At 35.2% G+C, this 24,316-nt stretch overlaps 1 protein-coding gene across 8 annotated transcripts in view; it reads right to left on the bottom strand.

Moving 5' to 3' along the window:
* The window catches only part of LOC110845090 (F-actin-uncapping protein LRRC16A), a 37,183-nt gene that overhangs the window by 5,667 nt on the left and 7,200 nt on the right, over nucleotides 1–24,316 (bottom strand). For 6 of the 8 annotated variants that reach the window (XM_022091452.2, XM_035846300.1, XM_035846304.1 and 3 more), the window contains exons 4-24: nucleotides 24,067–24,126; nucleotides 23,472–23,602; nucleotides 22,933–23,290; nucleotides 11,390–11,463; nucleotides 10,031–10,195; nucleotides 7,953–7,978; nucleotides 7,585–7,653; nucleotides 7,294–7,380; nucleotides 7,131–7,231; nucleotides 6,973–7,050; nucleotides 6,721–6,902; nucleotides 6,407–6,455; nucleotides 6,216–6,318; nucleotides 5,995–6,137; nucleotides 5,793–5,908; nucleotides 5,471–5,514; nucleotides 5,268–5,361; nucleotides 3,809–3,846; nucleotides 3,595–3,728; nucleotides 2,621–2,791; nucleotides 123–239 (exon numbers count right to left, since the gene is read on the bottom strand). In XM_022091452.2, coding sequence (XP_021947144.1) covers nucleotides 123–239; nucleotides 2,621–2,791; nucleotides 3,595–3,728; nucleotides 3,809–3,846; nucleotides 5,268–5,361; nucleotides 5,471–5,514; nucleotides 5,793–5,908; nucleotides 5,995–6,137; nucleotides 6,216–6,318; nucleotides 6,407–6,455; nucleotides 6,721–6,902; nucleotides 6,973–7,050; nucleotides 7,131–7,231; nucleotides 7,294–7,380; nucleotides 7,585–7,653; nucleotides 7,953–7,978; nucleotides 10,031–10,195; nucleotides 11,390–11,463; nucleotides 22,933–23,290; nucleotides 23,472–23,602; nucleotides 24,067–24,126 — 2,340 coding nt within the window. Of the gene's footprint in view, nucleotides 1–122; nucleotides 240–2,620; nucleotides 2,792–3,594; nucleotides 3,729–3,808; nucleotides 3,847–5,267; nucleotides 5,362–5,470; nucleotides 5,515–5,792; nucleotides 5,909–5,994; nucleotides 6,138–6,215; nucleotides 6,319–6,406; nucleotides 6,456–6,720; nucleotides 6,903–6,972; nucleotides 7,051–7,130; nucleotides 7,232–7,293; nucleotides 7,381–7,584; nucleotides 7,654–7,952; nucleotides 7,979–8,861; nucleotides 8,957–10,030; nucleotides 10,196–11,389; nucleotides 11,464–16,423; nucleotides 16,753–22,932; nucleotides 23,291–23,471; nucleotides 23,603–24,066; nucleotides 24,127–24,316 lie in introns of those variants that run through there. The other 2 variants (XM_035846305.1, XM_035846306.1) reach the window with 2 other exon arrangements.

The raw sequence follows: 24,316 nt of genomic DNA, 5'->3' as shown, positions 1-24,316 counted from the left end.
TATTTAACCGTGCCACGAGGGAAAATGAAAGGTGGCAAAAAGTGACAAACTTCACAATAAGATTATGACACGACTGAAATGTCCCCACATGCACAATGCTTCTTTTTCTTCTTATTTCTCACCTGAATATGTTGTAAGAGCACAGAATGTAAGTCGTCGGACATCGATTGTAACTTGCTCTCAATAACTTTGCCAGCTTCCCCCTTCTGCTCAATCAGTTCGTGAAGATTTGCCAGTAACTGTCAACAAATAAAATTGCATATCATTAAAAACACATTCAGATCAAATAACGAACACACGCACACATTGTCCTATCTATATCTACACATGTATAAATGTATGCTTCACAATCATCGAGTCAATACCTTATGTACACTTATGTAAATATATTTAGGCAAGTCCAATGCATGCATAAATCCAACCACCACTCTTGCTTATACATTCCAATGATGAAGTCAGAATAAAAATAGTAAAATTTACAACTATATCGTCGGCTACTGCTCGTAAAACTGAGAATGAGATGACAACATAGTCAAGTCAACTGTAATATAATAATATTGGAATCATTGGACTGATGGAACATCCCTTTGCGTTGGGGAAGCGTAAAAAGTCAAAGCCCTCTTGACTTGACAAAGCACAAAGACATTCAAGATCTAAAAACATGAGATGAACAAAATTGCTCTGCAGCAACTTAAGGCAAAAAATATAATCACTCAACCATGTCGCATGTTCCTGTTGAAAGCAGAGTCCTACCAAGATAAAAAAAAAGTTATGTTGTTGTCGTCGAATCTTTGGTGCGATGTGGTTTTTATTCATTTTATTACTTTGAAAAAGACAACACTGGTGGAATTGTGATACATTTCTCGAAAGACAGCTGTACATGTAAATTTAATCTCGGGACAAAATAATGGTATGATTATCGCAAAAAATTCAAAACACTACTTTGCGTAACGTACCACGACATATTTTATCCACTGATGAAGTCATTATGAAAACGCACCAATTGAGAACTAATATGATCCTAGTCATAGGCTGAGATGACCACATGAGACGATGAGATAGACTTTAGGTTAACTTTTATAGTGTGACATTAAGATCTAAATTTCTCGTTTCAGACTGAAACTTTCAGTTGGGATGGACTACGGTAATCCCGATCAATCACCGTGATTGATTGGGAACAATACTTGTGTAGATTTAAATACATACAAATACGCACAAATACGTACATTGCCGCAATGTAAGAATATCGACCAGTCTCCATTTAAAGTTTAAATTTTAAACCATAAAAAATATTTCCCACAAACCAACCACACCTCTACTTAAACTTGATCATTCAACGAATCAAAATTCTATCCAACATATTAATTGTCCTCATTATATAGTCAGCATTCAATGTACATTGACATGTTGAATATAAATACAAAATTCCATTGAATTATACGCTTATGCAATCGCAACAATCGGATTGAATGCTTACTTTGTAAAGTCAGAACAATCTTTGTAAGAAATCCTTCAAAATACAAAAATGTTGCTTTTTTAGCTTTTTGTTGTCCTGTGCTTTGACTTGTTTGATTGTAATTAATTCCCAGGAATTAAATGAAAGGCTTCAATATCACTCTGCTCAATCCTTTGAGCTCTGAGCCAAGTGCATGTATGTGCATACACGTAGTTAGTAGATGCGAATCTGTTTTCATTTTCTTTCCTTGCACGTAATATAGTCTGTCTAAATGGTAAAGCAAATTACCGATGCGTAACTTAATTGAAAAGAGAAGCGTGAAAAAAATTGTAAATTAGGTGCAAACTGTAATTTTACTCAAAACACATCTTTTTCTCCATCTCATACACTGAGTAACAAATTGTAAAGAATAAATCAATTAACCTTGTCTCGTAATAACAATAATAATGATAATACGGTATCATTCATAGACAAAAGAGATTGAAGGAAATACGGAAACCTGATGCTTAGATGAGGTGTGTATTGATTCAAAAATGAGGTAAAAACTTAAAGTCAAACTAAAAAGAGGTTGGTCTATCAAACGTGTAATCTATTATTATTATTATTACTGCATATAATTCAAATTTGGGCAAAATTACTGACTGCTACAATTGCTCGAATGGGATTGTTTTGCTTTTTACTCGTGATAATTTTTATGCAGATTATTACTTATGCATACCTATAAATATGTACGAATTGCAGCCTGAATGCAACGCAGGGATGCAAGAGTTGGGTCGGTGAAGAAACGACGACACGCTTTATGCTTGAGGACTTCAGGAGTGCAAGACGTGGGGATTGTGGGATAAGATGGGCCAACGTTAAAAACAATGATTAGTGCATATTTATTATGCATGAAACGGTTGCAACCACGAGAACAAGATCCTTCCTTGTAATTGAAGGACGATAAGAAACTTTTAGGAAGAACATTTCCTTTTATGGAAGTGGAAGTAATTAGGTGGGTCGGTTGTGAGTGTTGTGCAATCCAGAGCACTCAAAGGAGATGCTTACTCAAGATATCATATCTGCTGTTGCTTTGTCTTTGTCTTTTGACATTAGAGCTTAAAATTTTAATAACTACCTATTTCGTGTGCCAATAAAAAGAATTTTTATGAATTAATGACTTACCTGTTTTGCTCGTTCCGAATTCTGGATAAGGGTTTCAGCGTGATTGATGACATCCACATAGTTGCTGTCAGAAGGGGAGTTTTGTTCATTTTTCTTGAGTAGTTTCACACCGTCTTGAGTTTGACTAATCAACTTGTCCACCGTTTGTTGGGCAGAACTTAGTAGGAAACCCTGTTTTATAAGTACACAAGCACGAAATGTAAATATTTAAATAATTTGTTAGACAAAATCAACGTTCCACTAAAATCAACGCTTGTCAGTTTGTGTGTACGACTACCAACAAGTCATCCACAAGAGTGTTCGAGAATAAGATATGAATATATTTAACACGTTCTATCACACATCCAAAACTCTAGTGAAATAATACTGAGAATATGGCACGACATAGGACAGAATTTCAGGGGACAACGATAATAAAAATGTCGTCTTGTGTAGAGAGCAGCCAAACTAAAATGCTGTTCATGCATTTTTTTAGTGCGAGTGCATGACTAATGTCAAATCTGTCTCAGTTTTATATTTTCTTGTGTGAATCTAAATGTACACGATCTCCAACAAAGAACTATGTCCCAACCTTAATACGCGTCTCAGCTCATAAGTAGCTCCATTACAAATGGTATAATTCGATGTGTCCCCTCTCAGAAAAAACTTTTGAAACATTACGTTAAGGACTTTTCGAAAGTAAGCAAAATTACTCTATAAAATTGGTTACGCTATACTCGAATTAAGGAAAACTGACTCTGATACGTATGAAATTCTAACAAAAATCTATTAGTGACAATCGCTCAGAACGATTTTCACAGCGTTGCCACATTGTTTTCTCATCTAGTTCGATAATAAAATGACCACAGCATATCAGTGATCACGTTTGAATACTTGTCACAAAAAATATATTCATTCACTCAACTCTTCACTAATTGTAGAATAATTTGTATTAAATAAGTATTAGTAAATATAAAGAAATATATATTAAAAACCTGCTGAAGTCGGAATTGATGGCCCGAGGATGTCTTATTCTGTGGTTGTGAATTTCTATAAATTAAATCTTGGATACGCTTCATCACAGATTCGGTTTTTTCGGCTCCTGATACTTTCATGCATGGAAGGACGTCTGAGATAACAAGGAATTGCAGACGGTAACTATTTATGTACGTAATAGGATATACACAGAAACTAATTTTAAACACTTACCATGCACTGGAAAAGGGATGTATCGGACGCTCATATTACTGTAAAACAGAGGAGGAAGCAGTGATAACGGTTTATTTGCTTTATACTTTTTAAATGTGATTTGACATTGACTATTTGCGTATACGTTTGCTTGTTCATAGACAAATCAGCCAATATTACTTGTGCGTAAAATTACTTGTTAAATAATACGGAATGAATTTGCTAGAGTAAATTTCCAGTTCGTGGTACAATTCAGGCTTGTCATTACTAATGACCAAATCCTCTGAACATTCTTTTATTCGCAAACTTCCTCTACGTAATGTTTAAGTATGTTGCACTTGACTTGTTCTCCGTATGTTGTTTTGTCAAATTGACAATGACAATCAAATCACGCTTCAAAGATTGGAAGATGATGCTGCTATTGTAACTACACATTCAAAATGAGTCTTAAATCACACCTTGTATTCAAAAATCACAAAACCTCGTCAAGTAATAAGTACGTGAGTGTCCAAAAAACGTGTTAATCCCACAGGAACAAAGCTATATATGACAACGGCCCGTTTCGTATCGAATCTCAAAGTAATATAATATAATATGTTGAAGGAGTTGAGACGAATGACGGACATATAAGCAATAATAATAATAATGATGGTCTCTTTTAAAAATGTTACTATCCAAGAGTAGAACAAACTACGAATTGAATACTAGAGCTACATTTTGTTACACATACCTAGACATGATATGTTTTAAACTTTACAGATTCGGGACAAATTGACTTACATGGATTTTCGTGACGTCGTTATTTGACATCACATGTGAGAATATAAATCAAACTGAGAACGGTGGAAGAATTAAATGAGAATTACTCACAAAGACCAAGTTAAAGGGAACTGATGCTACGACCGAAGTGAACTAGTTTAGTAACCCAACGATAAACAATGAGACAAGTGCAAGAAAAACAAAGGAAACTGCAACCTGCTTCAACTTTTGGTTTTAACATATTAGTAAATATCAGCATCAGTGCGCGTTATGCATCTAACCATCCACTCTGCAATTTACTCGTGTATTGTTCACTCGTTAGTTGGATGAATACAGAGATATAATTCGAGTTGTTGCATATTACCACCATTACTGTCCTTTGTAGTAGGTTGCACAATATGCAATATGGTTAAGTAATACATACATAAAGCTATCTATGTATGCACAAGAGCAGCCATATCCACTAACGAGCAACAATTTTTTGGTGCTAAATCCTTGAGATAAAATGAAATGAGTATACATTTTTTAAATAAAAAGACCAATGAATAGCAGGACAAATAAAGACTAGCTGACTAATATCTCATTCAAAAAAGTAGTAAAAATAGAGGATTTATCCTAACCCAAAGGATCAAGTTAATTATCGACGGACTAGTCTCTATATGTACGAGTCGAATACAAAACTTGTGCATGCATTTGCATATAAATTTTCTCAAGAACTCACCTTTCAAGACCGTAAGCGATATCTGAAAATCCTTGTAATGTGATGTTGTTCTTGTCATAAGTGATGCATCGAAGTTTCGAGTTTATTTGCAGAGCTATAAAGAATTTTAAAAATTCCTATAGGTCCAGTCAAAGTTCAAACCATGACTGATTTCAAAACCCCTTCAGATGAACCGAGATATCCAAATGATTAAATGATTGTACCTTTTGCTAAAAGCCTTGCACCCACGTCTCCACACTGGTTTCCGCTGCGGAAATCAGAAAAAGTTGATCATTAGTATTAATTTATATACATATATTTCATATTTTTTGTGCGAGGTGTATTTCGCCGTTTAATAAACTATGGATAAAAAACTATAAGATTCTTCAAATAAAAATTCTACTTCACACGGTCAACATATTTAATTATGATTGAATCCTACAACGCTTTTAGAATCAGCACAGGACGAAATGAGGGCACATTTATCATGCGCATCATCCGCTGCAATGGAATGTTGGATATTATTATGCGAGCCTGACTGCTCACCTTATATCAATATTTTGAAGCGTTTGATTACTCCCAATGGCATTAATTACTCCAAAAAGCTCCCCTTTCAATTTTGAATCTGCTAGGCTAATGGTTTGAAGGACGCAATCGTCTTCCTAGATCGGTGTATACAGGTTCAGATAAAATTAGGCTCAAGCAAATCTTCATGTTTGGAAGTGAAAGCCTAAGCATTAGAACAAACCTGAAGCATTTGCACGATAGCTTCCATGACTTGGGCAACATGTTTTGCTTTTGTAGACTGCAGATTCCGACCCAGATTTAGGTGTTTTAGTGACTTGTTCTTCATCGCTGCTGTTATCACTCCGGCCAAATCTCCATCCAAATCTGGATAAGACGTTATATATTTACTAATCTTATACTGCGTGCTGTATATTATTCTGTAAATTTGAATTTCTAACTCACTGTTATCACTGATGTCGAGACTAGCAAGACATTTTATTCCGTGTAGACAGGATTCTAGAACATGTGCTCCTTGTGCTCCCATGCCATTGCTGCTGATGTCCAACTAGTTTAGAGTCATTCATTAGTTATCGTCACACAAAAGAGTATAAATATTTATTACTTTTTAAATTTAACAATTATGTTTAAACTACCTCTAATTCGGCAGTGTTTTCGTTGCATGCTAGGCCGAGCAAAAGTTGTCTGTAAGATTCAGAGGACAAGAGCAAAAATTATAACTCCATCATTTTATGTGGTGACAACTACATACATACGCATGTAATTGGATAACAGAAAATAAAACAAACAATGAGTACGTAATGGTTATAATACAACAAAAACAATTAATTGGATTACTGTCTCTGTATCAAATATTAAAAATTGTGCATGACGTATAACAAATGAAAATGTTTACATAATGCATCTTAATTCTTAACATAATCATTTCGTTAAAAGATATATGGATTACTTCAATGCGTCCAACGACAGTTTGCAGGAGGATAAAGCCAAATTTTTCAAAGCCAGATTACTCGTAAGGAACTGTTTAAATGAAGGAGGAATTTCTTTCCCCTTCTTTGTCGAAAAATTATTCCGGGATAAATTCAAGTGAGCAAGATGTGATGTACATCCTCGAAGGAGAGCTCCAAATACCTGAAATTAATAAATGCCGTCAATGACCACCATAGGGAACAAGAAAATAATTCAGTTCTAAACGTCATACTGTTTCGAGGTTGCAGTCCGTCCCCGAGAGATCAAGGTAAGTTATGGAATTTTGGGTCGCCAAAAAATTGCATAGATTCTAAAAATTACAAATTTCACTTAAGAACAGTCCAAAAATTCATTCAGAAGAAAAGTAAATATAAAATATCCCACACTTACATTAATGTCATCTTTCAACGAATTTCCGGCTAGATTAAGATGGGTCAAGCTATTTGGTGCACACCGATTAAGAGCAAGCGCATGGGCCAGTTGAGCGACGCCTGGAATTGCATAAAAATATATATTAAAACTATTTTAAATTAATTTAGAGTAAATCGTGTACCTTTTGCAGAAAGGCCACAAGATGACAAGTTCAACCAGACTGGACCGCGACATAATTTGGCTAGAGGACTGCTCAAGTGAATAGCACCTGTAAACACGTCATTAATCAAAATCAATCCTCCTAATGCAATGACATGGAAAGGAGATTATGCACAACTTTTTGTTCGTGTGGACACGTTTCAGTTCAGTTGTGAGTTTATATGAGGCACACAAATCAGGAAATGGACCACAGAGATTAGTGGTTACTTTACGAATCAATAACATAAATTTAATACAAAATTATTTTAATCACCTTTGTCTTCAATCATATTGTGCGAGAGGTCTATGGTGTGGACTTGGCTATTCGTATTATGACTCAAAGCTGCGGATACAAACAAAACACTCAAACCAGGTCCAAAAGAACTTAAAGTTTTAGAGATCATATTACACATTCGTATATTCACATGAATTGAGCACTCTTTCATCTGGTGAATTTATTTCACCTTTGAGTTTGACAATTATTATAATAGAAACTTTTCGAACAACCCAGATTTGGATAAGTACAGCATTTGAAGTATTAGGAAATCTCAGAACAGGAGAAACTGTCAACTGTACCCGTGTCTTTGGAACTTGACAACGAATGAATATGAACTGGTTATGAAAACTTAAAAATTGTATTACCTGCTGATAACTTTTGAGCAAAGTCCCTGAAATAGGATATAAAAACACATTTTCAATTCACACACAAACTAAAATTTAACTGTGAAGATCAAAATGCTTAAGTTAAACTGCCAAGTGTTGCAATTAATTATGTGTGTACACTTACAAGAATGATATTACCATTTACATTAATTTGTCAGTCCTTAAAAGTAAATTATGACTCCAAGACGTCTAATCTCTAATTGAACCTCAGACCAAACTGTTTTGTTGTTTGTAGTCAAAAATTAATGAATTGTGAGGAAATGCCAACTACGAGCAATTGAGATTTACTCATGCGACTGATAACAAAGACAAAAAAAGTATAATTTGCAAAGCACGCATATGAAATGAACATCACTTTACTGCCATTAGCCAACCGTCTAACTTCCGTTTGAGTATTTCAAGTGTGAAACTTTATGGCAAATAGAGGATCGAATCGACTTGGCGAGAGTGAGTGAGACAATATTGCTTGAAATTTTCTTAAAAACAATGAAAACACGAGCAATAAATTTATCCCATATGCATGGCGTATGGTACTGCACACACACACACACAAAAACCGACCACATCACGTCACGATCACGACGAAACAATGAAAAATAAATAAATAAAATAATCCCACGGACAATAACATTGCAAGTGGCTTATGCGTTTTATATGAAACATGATCGAGCTCCTTTGCAAACAATTAACTAATTACTGACACACGTTGCTCTTATTAGACAGGAAAACGTCGCCTACTGACCGAATTTCGGAGGTAATATAGTTTACCACCCAAAAATGACGAAGGTAAACATGCATGTAGGCCTAAATACATATATAAGTAAATATTTATCTGAAGTATTGTGTTTTATTGTAGAAGAGGCGCTAACTTTATGAAAGTCGACTTACAGCACGAAGAAAGTTTGTTGTGCATGTGCATCACGGACAACTTTGTACAATTTATCAAACAATTGATCCTTCGGAACCATTGTAACACAAATTCTTCCGAGACAAAAAACTTAATATTTTCACACGAACAGAACAAATTTCTAGAAACTTTACAATTTCCTAAAAGTAATAACTGTGTCCCAACTTCATAACAATTTTTAAATTTCAATTTTAAGGATCTACGGAAGACGTTTCAAGACTAATGCAATTTTCAAACTGTTAGGAGATGAACGAACGAAAATAAAAATGAATAGACGCTGCTTGGCTGATTCTCAACCACGTGCCAACAATGCCATGAAATGAAATCATAGTTGAGCTCCAAATGTTACATAAAATATAAATAAATGCACATAAAAATTAGTTGTTACAGCAGTCTTCCCCAGGTCGAAAGAGTTTAATAAATTTAGAAATTTTTTTCTCGCTACCAAACAACTCAAACGGAGAATGAAGCTGGGTACAGCTTATTGAAGTTAAATTCGTTGACTCGTCATTATGTTGTTATTATTAATTGCACGAGGGTCGAAAATTATTTCAAGTTACATTCCTGATAGAATTCCTGATAAAAGCCAAATAAAAGCCAAAGAGTACTAAATGTTCAAAACTTGGCACATCTTCCTTATCTCTCTTATAAGTTACTGAAGAATGTGAAACTTATCATTATTTTTGTAAGGCTGCTACCACAAGAGCGTACACTCAAGGAGGTAAAGCGTGGCAGGAGGAATATGTATGAAGTGGTGCAGTGAAATGAGAAAGTAAAGTAGACTATGACGAAATTACGATCACGCCAAATCTCAAAGAAGATGAGAGTAAGACATTGATGGTTCGCCTCTTAAAAGTACAAAGCATTATCAATTTTGCAATTTTTGATGATTATCGGCTTGAATTTTTATGAAGAAAATCAAAAAGTTATTTGACAGACATTTGTTTTCATGCTCGAGTTGCTCTGTGGTTCATCAAACTTTTCACTTTTTATAGAATTATCAGTTTTGTAATAAACTATCATTGCGACCTTTATCTTTTAAATTTGTAAGGTATTCAGTTTCTCAGGATTAGTTTCAGCTTATCTTATTGCTTCATACCTTGAAAATTGCAAGGATTTCCAAAAAAGAAAACTACTTTCGATAACTTACGTTTTGGCTCCAATATTCTCAAAGTGAAGTTCTTCAATAGTCACAGATTTTCGGACAATGTGAAGAAATTTGTCCATTGCTTCGTGAGATAGTTTTACATGGCTGCCTTTCAGTGACTTGAACCAGTTGTTGTACTCCAGTGCGCTGAGGATTGGAGTCAGATCTCTGCAAAATAATCCAATGTAAATTGATTGAACATGTATTCCAACTTTATTGTTTCCTGTTAAAACTCAACAGGAATTTGTGCATGGAAATTTCTCAACGACAATAAAATATGGTTCTTGAATTGCATATTTATACTGAATTGCATACAGAAAATTACGTAAAAACTCACAACAGTGCTGATTAATTGATCCAAATGAATGAATTAAGGATTTACTTAATAAATTATTTGGTTACTTATTTTGGCATTTGATGTACGCATTAATTAATATTTGCTTTATAAGTTCTCATAAGTCAAAACACTATGAAATGAGCTTTATATGTACATATCATCGAATCAGTGGCTTTTATCTGCAATGAAACTAAATACTTCTCAAATTAGTAGAATGTGTAAAACGCCGGATAGTTTGTAATACGATTTTCTAGTCTATAGACATATGTGTACATAACGACGTGCATAAATACGCGTATAAATGCACAAGGAGAGAATTTTAACAATTACTATCATCTCTCATCTTGTACATGATTGTAATTGGCAGTTAATGATCAAGAGTTACGAGCAATAAATCAGCTTTCATTTCACTTCTGTGTGTGTATATGCATGCAGACATGTTATTCGTTCATCTCGATAATAATGACTGCTGAGCTACCTAAATAGTTGGTAGGACTCGTTGAATTTCAATCATGCTTTATGCAAGTATTATGGAATAGATGGTCACACGCCAGTTTTGATTAGCATCGTACATACGAATACAACTTAATAACAGTTGCCGCACGGAATATTAATGTAAAATTCTAGTATGAGAACAATATAACATGTTACACGCTGTATGGCGATAAGTACACCAGAAAATAACAGTAAATCAAGGTTAATCGATTACTAAATAGCTCTACATTGAGAAAAATAGTCAATAAATGGACTGAAATTTGATACGAGTTGCATTTTTTGTTCACGCACTCATTAAAAAAAATAAATGTCATCACCATTAATTGCTTTCTCATGCAGAAATACGCTGGCGTTGATATGATCAAATTGCCACTCATGTAGCTTGACACCACCATGGTGCCCATTTAAACGAAGGCGATCATACATTAACCATTCAACAATAGTCAATTAAAATAGTTTATTTTTGTATGTACATACATACAGGAATACGTACATATAAATTACATGAAAAAATAAAATCTATATCTTACCGGGGCTCCAAATGATCAAAATCGTTGAGGCAAAGTTCTCTTGAGTCATGAGACAAATATATCGTGTCTACGTCCTGCAAAATTCAAATATTAAAACATCAGTCAGTTTTTCAACCGCTTGTAACATAATTTCTTAAAAGTGCTTTTGTCTTTTTTGTCATAAATGTTCTAGATCATCTTTATCAACCCAAGTTACGTAAATGCATTCAACCATCCAAGCAGGAAATCCTTTCATACCCGCTGATAAGACCCGCTGATAAGTAATTTCCTGGTGGAAAGTTTAGGCAGTACAGGTACCAGTATTTGTGCATATGTAAATGCATTCAGAGAGAAAAAAACATAGAACCCTACACAGATGACAGTGAATTTGATTTGACAGATGCAAAACAAAAGTTGAAACAGAGTTAACAAACAATTAGTAAAGAGGTCTAATTATGTATGCATGCACCACTTGCTTATTGTGTGAAATGAACTTTTGCAAACGAAAATTCACCTTAATTAAGTAAATGGTGCTAACCGAAACATATGGCGTAAACTAAATCTCGTTTCTTTATTGTCCATTATATTCATTCAACTATACGCACGTACGTATGCAAAGAGGTCCTCAAATTGACAACTTAGAGATCCGTTCCAATTTTTACCCAGAATGTACTCGTGTAGTTATACCAAACTCATATTCAAGCCAAGATGTGTTAGAGAAAACAATACTCAATCAATCAATTTGACATTTTTACTGTGTGAAAATCAGAAACCAGAAAAATCTCAGAAAACGTGTCAAAACTTGCATTGCTTTCAGAATCACATTTTCCCAAACACAATGCGCCTTAATGCATCATTGGGTTCTGCTTTCAATTATTTGAAGCCGACACGTTGCCAAAACTTTGAGAAAATGTAGAACAGATATTAAACTGACTCGGTTGTGTCGATCAGGTTAGATTAGGTAGACCAATCTGACATCCTCTTCTAATGACCTATTGGCAACAGTTAGAGCCTCCAATTTTAACAAGGACGATTCTGTTGTGTTTCTTGACATCACATTTTATACAAATCATGCATCAAGGTACATGTAAACAGAAAATTGGACAGCAATTCACTACTTGATTGATTGATTCATGATTTTGCCAATGTGTGAGGAGAGGTAAGTAAATCATAGCTTGGCTATAGTCACATCATGTAAAACCTGGTCTTGCTGAACCTGCTATTTTACTACCACGTGTTTTTAATATTAGCTGGATGCTTGAGAAGAATGACAAAATTGGGCATAAATAACTTGCCCACTAGTTTCACTCTACAGGATAGAAATCACCAATGCTTTTTATTCGAGACAGGTCTTATGGAACCGTCATGTCGGTCTGTCTAATGATAGCAACTATAAAACTATATACTGAATTGGAACATATTTATTTGTAGTGCATATGACCAAGTTCGAAGAGAGGACACGATCGGTCTATCGGGGGACAGTATGGTCGTGCTCTGATTCGATATATAGGTACAAAACTGAGAATATAATGTCACAAGGACAAAGTTATTTTCTGGATGGACCCACGTCTCTAGTTTTCTAAATTATTATAGATGGTTGAAATTTGACCCGAAACTACAAGTGCGCAAAAGATTTAAGAATAGACAGCTCAGCGTCTTTGCTAGAAGGGCCCAATCCACGCTGTTTTTTAGAAATTGATCGGAAGGTATTGAAAATTTGAATTGTAAACGAAATGTGGTCATGAGTTCATAAGGTAGTCAACTTAATTTTCAACATTGAGAAGAGATAAACTGATTGGCTCGGGCATATGAAGGCTGCATGCAGTTGGTTATTTCAAATGTTATTTCAAATGTCTCCCCATCAAATGTTTTACAAGTGCGAACATCGTATTACAACCCTTCTAACATCCGTTTATATTAGTGCACATAGTAAATTTACATTTGTATTACACGTCAGAACAACAAGCAGATCAAATAAACCTGAATTTTCTTAACCCGTATTAGCACTGATGCGAATAGGACGGCTGCTTATTGCATCGAACATGAGAGGAGGAGATAATATGGGAGGAAGAATGATTCGAGAGAAATTAAAAAGCGTAAAAACACTGACCACGCAGTGCTTTCGATTATATTGGTTAGGCGCACTTGTCCCCCCTTTCAGAATGCATCACACAGAATAATAACGCCTCGTCTATTGATGTATGTACGTACATGTGTATTTGCGTACTTTGTTCTGGTGCAAGGACCCCATTTTTATTGCAAGCTGTCAATAACTTAATTTACTTCATTCTGCCAGATGACAGTCAATTTTTAACAAAAATGACAAAATTCGCATGAACAATACGTGCATAAATCAAACTTTTATAGTATAAAAACATATATGTATCATCCAATTTGCAAGGGAAAAGCATAAGCTTATGGCTTAAGAAAAGCTCAAATATTTACAGCTACTTGCACACATGGACCAAAACCTGCGAAACCAGATAGAGGATTCACTCGCATTATTTAAATATATCTTTGTCACTCAATGGGGCAGAGGCCTCGGGTATTTATGCATTTATTTCCTAAAGTCGAGTGATGAGATGAATGACCCACTTGCAATAATTTTATTAAAGGGAGCTATTGCCGCACTGCAGGAGTCTCAAATCCTATCATCCTACTTTCCGTTCTGAGCTAATTGACGACGACGATAGTGATTGTGAGTGATACAAATACCAAAAGTTCGCCAGTTGGTTGGACCGTCCAGTATCATATTTCCTTGTTCTGGCATCCACTTACTTTCACAAATCAAAATCAACTCTAAAAGAAGCGTGAACTGTGTGTCGCTTAATAAATGCAATTTAAAAATGGCAAAGTCATTACGATTGATATATATGGCTGGCTGCCTCAAATCTGAGAGGTTGAAGTTGAGTGGAGCTATTAATCAATAAACAATGTAGGAATTTGTCGTGCACCCAAACAGTAATAATGGCCTGAGATAAAGAGAGGAAAGGGAATGGAGATTGCTTGTTCTAGATTGAAGAAAAATGCTACGGATTGTCTTGTCTAATTGAATTATTCAAATATCTGTAGATGGCCAGTACAGTAGGCTGTCAGGGGTTCGAGCACAATAGGTCAATCAATACAAGAACAACAAATCCACCCAGATTTAATCAGATTAAACAATCCCCTACAAGAGAACTCATGAATCTATTCATGCATAGAAGAGTTTACTCCAAATATTAGCAAGTCAACTCGAAGCATCGCACAAATAGTGGCATCGAATCGGATCCATACGAAGGAATATATTTGTGCCAATTGTAAGGTCCACTGAAAGTGCAAGATTGAATTTAACAATTTTTAGCAATATCGTCGTCTAAAATGCAAAAGTCATATCGTACAATTTGTATATGAATGTATATGCTTCGCCATTTGTCATGACTTCTTGTGTTTCCACATTCGAAAAATGATACTGAATTCATCCCAAGCAATTAGTAAAGTGGGTATGCATGTATGTACTAATATCGTACAATGGCTATGGCATTTTAAACAGTCTAATCAGAACAGAAACAAACTTTCGAGCGATAAATTATACGAGGTTATCAAAACTCTTGGGACGAGATATTCTGTAATCTTGTTACTTTGCAAGTCATGAAGAATATGGAGTTTCTATATAGAATTTCTCGCATGCTGTACTCCCACACCTTACGAGAGCACGAGAGCGAGTGAACTGGAGTAAGTTGTAAATGTGTCTCAGCTCCCGTGTTGAAGCTGGACCAAAGAGAGAAAGTTTAGGCAGGGTCCTTCCTTGGGTGAAAGTGGGAAACTTTTTCAGGTTGGGAAACTTTCAACCCTGCCTACTGTTGGTGAATTGCATGGTGGTAGACATGGTGGTGGGATGATATGAAGCTTTTCTGGGAAATCAATAAAGCCCTTGTGCGTGGCCTACATATCCTTCTACTTAACGGAGATTCGCAGAATTCCAAGGATCCGCTCGGCGTTCCACCACTAATTTCACTGTAGCTTATTTTCTACACGCCCTATTTTCCGACATCTATTTAGCTGCACTATCTCAATTTATATTCCTGGAGAAAGTATGTAGAATCGAGAGATAAAGAACATCAGCCAGATTGCATGAAATCTGACAATTTTTCTGTAACGTGGCTAATTGATGCCGGTTGGGTCGAAATTATATTGAATTGCGGGGAACAAATAAGACCGATATAATTGATCCGCTTATAATTTGAATTCTCTGAAATGCTTGGTTCCCAAATATATAGCAGATTCTTCATGTCAGCAAGAATTTCGGAACAATGCATTTGTGTTCAGTTTAACAAAAAAACAAGGTACGGATCCTGAACACTTTGTCCTACACACTTTTAGATGTTGCTGTCACATACGCTACGCTTGTACTTGTAGTACAATTACACTCGAGAGCTGAACCGTTCGCAATAAAACTTGAGGCACCCACTATACGGTTTCAATAACTGTGTATTTGAAAGTAGCTATTTTAGTTCTCATTTCTCCTTATTTTCACTTATTTCTGATCTAATTAACGCTGGTTTGCACCTACATATATATGATAAACGGAAGTTATGTGTTTATAAGTAGAATCGTAACATCAGATTAGTAAAATATCTCACAGCCAAACGAAGAGATCCGTGTACATATTTATGTGCAGTAAAAAAGTAGTACCCAAGAGTACTAGTTTATACAGGTATTATTTAAAATAATTACAGACATAAAGTAAAACTGATGGTAGTAATTCCATTTAATTTCCAGACTGCTTATGAATACAGTTAGAAATACTTTCGATGCAATTTCGCCTTATGTGACATCAATGACATGTCGTTCAATTAAGTACATTTAGAATCCGTAAAGTATGCACTATTGTAAGTCAGGAGTCCATTAAAATGTTGCTGGCAGTTAACGGATTGGAAAGCTGAGCTTTTAGAGCTTCACAACTATGAGATCCATAAATATAAATCTAATTTGATTGCAGATTGAGTAGACAAGTGTGCAGGGTGCTATTATCTATATATGTAGCTTATAAAACATAGTATACTTTTCAGTTACCTTCCTCACTAGAGCATTCCGAAATCCCATTAAAAAATTCGAAAAAACAAAAAAACAAACTCAAAATGTTTCTCGACACAAAACTTCACTTGAAAGTTTATGTTTTCCATACACTAAATTTTAAATCCAGTCGAGATTGCACACTGCACTTGTACGTAGCTGTTAAAACATAACATCAAAAGTCACTGGGGATGTAAATATAGGAGTCGACTTAAAACGTGTGTATTTTAAGTACTGTCATCACGAAACCTACTTACTTGGAAAGTTCAAGCTAAACCAAATAAAAGTCACCTCACTCAATGAGATCTTGATTTTTTTAGCCGAAAGTCAATCAACTTGCCTTCGCATACTCTCTTAAACCCACTGAACTACAGATGATACAGATACAGATGATAACAAGTTTCTGTTCACTAGCACTTCTTCTACACACTTCAACCACCCACGCTCTCTGATGCGATATGCTACGTTTTGTGCATGTACCTTAAGCAAGGAACAAAGACTTCTTTGAAATCTTCAAGTGTTAGTGCCCCTCAAGTGCAGATAAAATAGAACTCAAGTTACTCAACTTATTGCTTCTACATAAAACAGAATATTATTCAGAGGCACGCACCACCCACAAAGCCATCAAAATACGCTCTTCTCTCTTTAGTGTGTTTCAAATTCATTCAAACAATCTAAATTATTTGATTTTTAAAAAATATAGGGAGCTTCAGTCAACAACTGTGTAAGTAAACTTGCAGTCACTGGGGAAATTCAGTGAATTTCAGATTTATTTCTTCGCCAAGAACACACGTCCACAGGATATGAAATTGAAGGTATCTTTGAATAATGATCATGTACAGCAACCCTTCACCCTCTTGCCTCGCTGGGACTGCATACGGTGTACCAACTGACTCCTCAGCCTAAGTGCGTATAGAACTGACAGTTCTGATGAAGCGCTGATGGTACCGACGAAATGTACATTGTCAGTTGTTGCAGTTAGGTAAATCTCAACCCAAGTAACGGGAGATTGGATTCATTTTAATGATATGATCCAATCCTCTAGCCCAACTAATAAAGTATCCCTTCGCAGTTTACATAGTCGAACGAGCTTTGCCTTATCTAATGTGAGCGTAAAATAAGATGTTGGTGAAGACCTGACTTTAGGTACATAAACCTCTTAACCCAGTGCGCGCACTTGCTAACAAAAATACAAAGATCATGGCCCTATCACGATGATTGTTGCAAATCTAAGAAATGAATAGCAGGCATCAAGAACAGTCGGTTAAATTGAAGCAGAGTGGGCCAGGAAAAATATTAATTATTACTAATGGGATTTACTTGTGTGCAATGTAAGTATGTATATAAATGTCTTAGAGTGCCTAAGATAACTATAATGTGAATGTGTTTGTTTTATTAGAATAAAATCATGTTACGTAAAACGAGAGAAAAAATATAAAGTGGAAAAGTTCCAAAAATCAGCAAATTTTTTTGTGACAATATACAAGCAAAAACAAGGGTGCAATAATTTTCGTTAACAATAATGTTAAATAATTCCACAAAAAAAATCATGTAAAAAATTTGAATTTCGGATGAAATTCCTCAAAACTATAAATATCTCGCAAATTTCATTATTTTAAAACTCAAAATGGGATGAGAAAGGTGTCACTTCTTGTAAATCGCCAGATTTCTGATTGACTCTGACAAAAAACAAAAAACAAAACGGCTTTATATGTTCTGATCTTGTTGTCTCCAAATATGCGAATCGGATCACGAGTGTAAAAGGGCCATTATCCAACTTTGGCAAACGAAATCCGAAATTTAAAATTAATATGCATATTAATAATTATATAGCCCTTTGTAATCGGTCATGATTTCAGGAGAATTTATGCAATCAGAAAAATTTTCAGTACTCTACGATAAATGTTACATATTGTTTGAGTTATTTTATTATGCGTGCTATACTCGGCAGGAGTCCAAGAAAGAGTTAAAATAAAATTACTAATGCCAATATCTAATATATATTTATGTTGATGCGTTTGGTATGATTCGTCGTTTTATTGGAGTGTGATACAAAAAGCTTGACTTACTTTTTGGTATCAAGCAGAAAGTATTATTTAGAAACTTGTGGTTAGAACAGGATGAGTTTGTGCGAATTTGAAGCAAACTAGGCAAAAATGGCTTTCAAAACTTTTTTGAAATATTCTGAATTATCTATGTATGTATATTATGCAGGACAATTCCATACATTACATTGCATGGCATGCAATAATTACACTTGACGCAAGTTGTTATGAAATCTCAGCAAAATATGGCTAGAACTTGTCGTTTCCATTTTTAACCATGCCTTTTATTGGGTGTACTATATCTAGCAAAAACAAATTAATTACCACCCTTGATTAAGACAGCGAAAAAGCTCACGAACCAAAACCGTTAGTTTCGACTCGACTCTGTTCATCTATCCATTCTACCCAACGGGAGATGCAAAAAGCACGACTTGCAGAGAAACACGAGATTATAGTGATTCAATAACAACAACAACCGAGAATTGATACGATGATACCATTATTGTTGAAGATAGAGACGCAGGGACAGATATAATGGAGGCAAGAAAGGTGTGAAATCCCGCCGTGTGGCTTTATTATCTTATTTTTTCTCTAAAATAAAAGTTCAATTTTGATTTGTCTTTCCTTGAGTCGATGTCCAACTAATCTATTCAATATTATTCGCCTTCATCCACTTGTTCTTACAAAGAGTGGTAATTACACCATGTTCAGTTGATTGTTGAACATGATAGAACTTTGCAATTAGGGTAAAACCGGGACTAGACAGCGTCGGACAGCGAGTGAAGACAAGAATTTTGTTAAATATTATTAAATTCTATGAAGAATATACGTCCCATTTTAACATTGGTCCCTATACACAAATCTGAAAAATACTGTTTTCAAGACGTCGTAATATCATTTTCTTTTCTTGTTGAATGATCTCACGCCTTTAAAGTACGTACGTAACCAAATAACGGACAAAATAACATGAAAATCACTTGGGTATTCAATTACATACGATCAGACCAATGAAATATTCACATGAATGGATAATGTAGAGAAAAATTTAAAAGGTTTTATTAATAATATGCAACAGATATTGCTATAATTCCACCAAAATGGTGTACGAATTAAAAGTAGCAAAAACTGGATTTCTTCTCGGGCTGAAGTGGAATATTATATTTGCGGAATATTGGCTGAATTCAGGCGTATACGGTGATCTTCTTCTGAAATGGTGTTAAATCAGCACGAGTGAAAAAGGATATTATCGAAGACGAGAAAATCACCTGAAGACGAGTGAGCGAACAGTGTCTGCCCACACCCAAATTTCGAAGCGGTTTACTTTCGTCTCTAAATCCAAGCCCAAATAGGGAACGGACCCGTTCAAGTTGCATTAACGTTCACTCATTCATTCATAATTTTTAAACTCCCCATTTTAAAGGAGTCAAGCTGTCTACCGAGTTCGTCATTGATTCATGAAGGGAATTTACCACCTCCAAAATAGCCTTCTCCTAATTAATAAATACATGATTTTTGTAATTTTGCATGAGTATTGATTTAAGTGAGGAGATTATGCCTATATGCATTTCTAGATTATTTTATAGATTATTGTCAGTCAAACTAAATGTTAATCGAAAATAAAACTACTTGATGGATATCACATGACTCAATATCGCGAAATCTGATTTAGACGATGAAATATAATATATTGAGAACAAAAAACAGCAGATGCAAGCAATCCAACTATTTTGGTAACATAATAAAGGTATTATCTTAAACCAACAAACCATGTATCTGAGTAAACATCGTTGATCGTGGATGAAATATTTCAACTTTACACAAGGAATAAAACTGAAAGAATATGTATGCAAATCGTCAAGAATTTGACACTTGGCAGTTTTGACAGGGCGATGTCCGCATTATTACACGGTTTAGAATTAACATACTCCAATAATGACAGAGTTTCATCTTCAAGTCTCCTCTTCATTATATTTCTGGGGGCTTTACATTTAATGTTAATACCTAGAACGCAACCCTAGGAAGAGGATTATATGTTTGCTTCACTCCTTCAAATTCTAGCCAAAAGTCGTTCGCATCCAATTGCGTATTTATTATTATTAAATTGACATTTTCAACCTAGCAGGCCAAGCCAGTTGCCAGAAATGTCAAATGTGATCTCAAATCTCCAAACACGTACTTTCGAATGAGATAAATGTACAAGTCCGTGCGATGGGGGAGAGGAAATTGAAACGTAATTTTGTTACCAACTTCATAAATTTTCTCCTTGACATCAAATGAAGCCACGTATGTATAGTACACACATATATTTTAACGCTACATATAACCCATAAGTTTCATAGTACAAAGTTTGTAGGTTAGGTAAGGTTTAGAATGTTAGCCAACACATATTTTTACTTCTTCTCAGAATGACTATTTGCATTAAACAGATTTTAAAATCCAAATTCTTCATATTTCTCCCTGATGAAAATGACAGTGGTTCATTGGAAGGTAGCAATTTTAAACTAAAATCAACTATGCAATTATACCCAAAATCCACAGGAGATGTCTGATTATAATTAGAACTAATTATAAAATTATCAAAGGATAATCTTAGTGGAAATATTAAATAAATATTTTTCACAACCGCGTTAGTTTGAGATGGTCCAGTTTAATAAACACGAAACACCATTGTTTTTTAGCAGCTGATGAAATGATTACGACTACGACACAGGCAAACACAAGTACAGATCATTACTATTAAAATAGATAGATTCAACGACCTCTGAGATGAAAAGGTTTTCTGCCTTTCCTAAGCTTTCAAATGACCAGCAATACTATAAATATGTATATGTACCACTTCAGACTTTGCCTGCTTGACTTTTACTCTACCCTCCTTGAGCACTGTGAACCCTCACCCTTGGAGCAAAGGAAGTCAACTTTTTTTTGTTGGAGGGGAGAAATTGGAGGGGAAGTTACACTGAAACCCAATTTCCCATTAAATTCGGTATCGCCACAACCCACCCTCGCTTTCGATCTCATCATAGTTGATAGTGGTCCATGAAGGGGAAGGTATAGAAAAACCGAGAAATGCAATGCTGTCCTGCACTTTCATCTTGTGCAGCAACGCCTCTACCATAACATAAACATGACTTCCAACTTTTTTCGATTAATTGGCATTGAGAAAGCGTTAATTGTTTTTGTCTGTAATTTTTGCATTTACAATTGATTGCATAACGTATTTCCTATGGGCCACTAATCTTTGATATTTGAATGCATATTCGAGTGATTCGACTGATTTTGTTATGTATGTAGGTTCATTTAAGTTGTGGTCTACATTATATACAACAGTATGTAGTATATGAGCCATTTCAAATAATTCAAAATTTTAAAAGTATCCAGTGTATCAGCTTTCACCGAATTTCACTCGGATACAAAAATGAAACCAGGTCAGAACAGACAGCGAGAAAAATGCGATACCAAACCGCATTTTGTCCATGTCGTTGAGAACAAAGGGCATCAAGTCAAGAAGAGTTGTAAAGGGCTGCAGTGTATCTGTCTCACTACGCAGTACGCACACTATTTTGCTTTGCCAAATGTTACCCCAGACGGCATAACTAATATAAATATATTATGGAAGAAGTTACGGGAAAGCTGAAAGATTCTAATCAAGTGCTTGCGACTGTATCAAGAGTGAAACCTTCACCAAGAACACTTTCCCTTATAAAATACAAAAAAACACGACTCATGTGTACATGCTTATGATGGGTGGCTATTTATTATTATATATAGAGAACTTTATTATGCTCTGCAATAGGAACAGAAATTTCTGTTTCGTTTCTTTCATCTTTCCCTATCTTTTCTTCGTCCTCTTCGGTCTCATTCTTTATTAAACACGAATTTCAAGATGTGTAACAGTTCACACAGGCAACTCATGACAGAAGACAGATACACATATATCAATTCCTCACTAGCCACTTGAACTTTCAGAGTGCACTGTCCCAAATTTATATGCAAAAATTAGCAAAACCGCCTTCGATCACAAATCATGCTATGACATCTACTTACTCAGAATCCAAGAAGCACACATGCAATAACACGCCCTGGTATCATACCGTTTGCGAACTATGTAATAAATCATAGTAAATATGTTGTGACGCATACTCCAAGAAACTTTAGTCTTATATTTAGTTTTTTGTTTTAATTTAATGATATGGGTATTGGGATAAATATCATTTATTGCTTGACAATCGTAATCACTATAAGATGTCAAAATGCACTAGTAGAAAATATAATGAGGAACGCCACATGAATCACAAGCAACGCTGCAAATATTGTTCAAGTTCACGAATAAGCTCAATTGGGCAGAAAATTCATTTTAGTCCTGAAAAGGACAACATAACTGCTCTACACTATTTAAAGTCACGGCATCAATTTCTAATTGTGTAGAAGCAATAAAATGTATACTCAATGGTTATCTGAACGTACCCACGAAACTTCTTCCCGATAAGGCAGGCCCAACAAATCGCACATCCACGCATATTGAGTAGAGAATCCGCCACAAGGCCCCACCGACCCTGGAACCACAAAGCTGGACCCGAAGAGTAAAAGATTGGAACCGGATGTTGAACTAGCTGAGCTGACTAAATTGGTGGTGCTTGTTGAATTTGCGTTGTCTTCAAGAGACGAGGTGCTCTTGGACTTGGGGTATGGCATGGGGGTTGAGCTGGCAGAAGTCAGACCACCGCTGATGCTCCCACCACTCCCACTACTGCCCCCATCAAATGAGATGTCCAGGTGTTGAAGTCTTTGAGTCGGAAACACGTCAATCTTACGGACTAAATTACTGAGAATAAAATAAAACAAAGAGGCTAAGTTCATGTCATATATATGTACGTATGTATTACATACATATGTTCAAATTATGAGGAACATGCATGTTATTTTCTAGTATAGCATATTTGGATGCATGCTACTACTGATAAACGTAAAAATTAAATGAGTGAAAAGCATATTTGTCGACTTACTAAAGTGGAACTCCTGGAAATGTTTCGTTTAATGCAGTCAACAAAGTTACAATCATTTTGTCAATAATCTCCACTTTTTCGGGATCAGGTATCACAAAACTGTGACTCTTGTCATTTGCAGTCAGGACCAGCTACAATAATACAAAATACAAATGTGTTTTTAATTGCGAAGTAGAAATGCATTTTTTAATTGTTAAAATCAAAATTGTGCTTTTCATGGATGGTACTTCCCTTTTGGAGAAAAATTTGGACAATTTTCGTTCTCTCTGGTGTTCAACCTCTATAAAAAACATTCTTTCGTCCTTTCCAGGTGGAATAGGGCGAACTTGGGTCTAGTCTTACCTTTGTAAAGCCAATTTCCCTAAATCTGCTCCTTATGTTTTAATTGTTTCGTCCAACGAGAGTTGATTGAGTTAGATTTTAGATTAAGTAGGCTTGAGGGGAAGTTTAAAGAGAGATGGAAAATACAAATATGCATAGTACTAAAATACAACCCAAAATTCTCATCCAACGATACAGTACCAGTATCACCTAACTAAATATGTTAACAATATTTATAGGCGTCATGTCAATTGATATGTCTCATAAGGTTTACCTGGTTATTCTTTCGGCTCTCTATGGCTTGAATTTCCAAGTAGTGAAAGTGGAAATCGATCTGAAACAAAGAAATTATGTTATTATTCTGGTGAAAGCAATTCTTCACGAGGGAAGTGTATTTAGTGGTGAAAGTTGTTCAAAGGTGTAAATAGCAAAACATCAAAGGGTTCAAAGAATGTAGTAAAGTCCATTGCATGAGATGATGGGGAAGCGCAATCTTCTTGATGATCACAAAAGACTGAAACAAA

Source organism: Folsomia candida, unplaced genomic scaffold, assembly GCF_002217175.1.
Source record: "Folsomia candida strain VU population unplaced genomic scaffold, ASM221717v1 Fcan01_Sc001, whole genome shotgun sequence".
Lineage (NCBI taxonomy): Eukaryota > Metazoa > Arthropoda > Collembola > Entomobryomorpha > Isotomidae > Folsomia > Folsomia candida.
The sequence above is the reverse complement of the archived record's forward strand: the minus strand, read 5'-3'. Positions and strand labels throughout refer to the sequence as shown.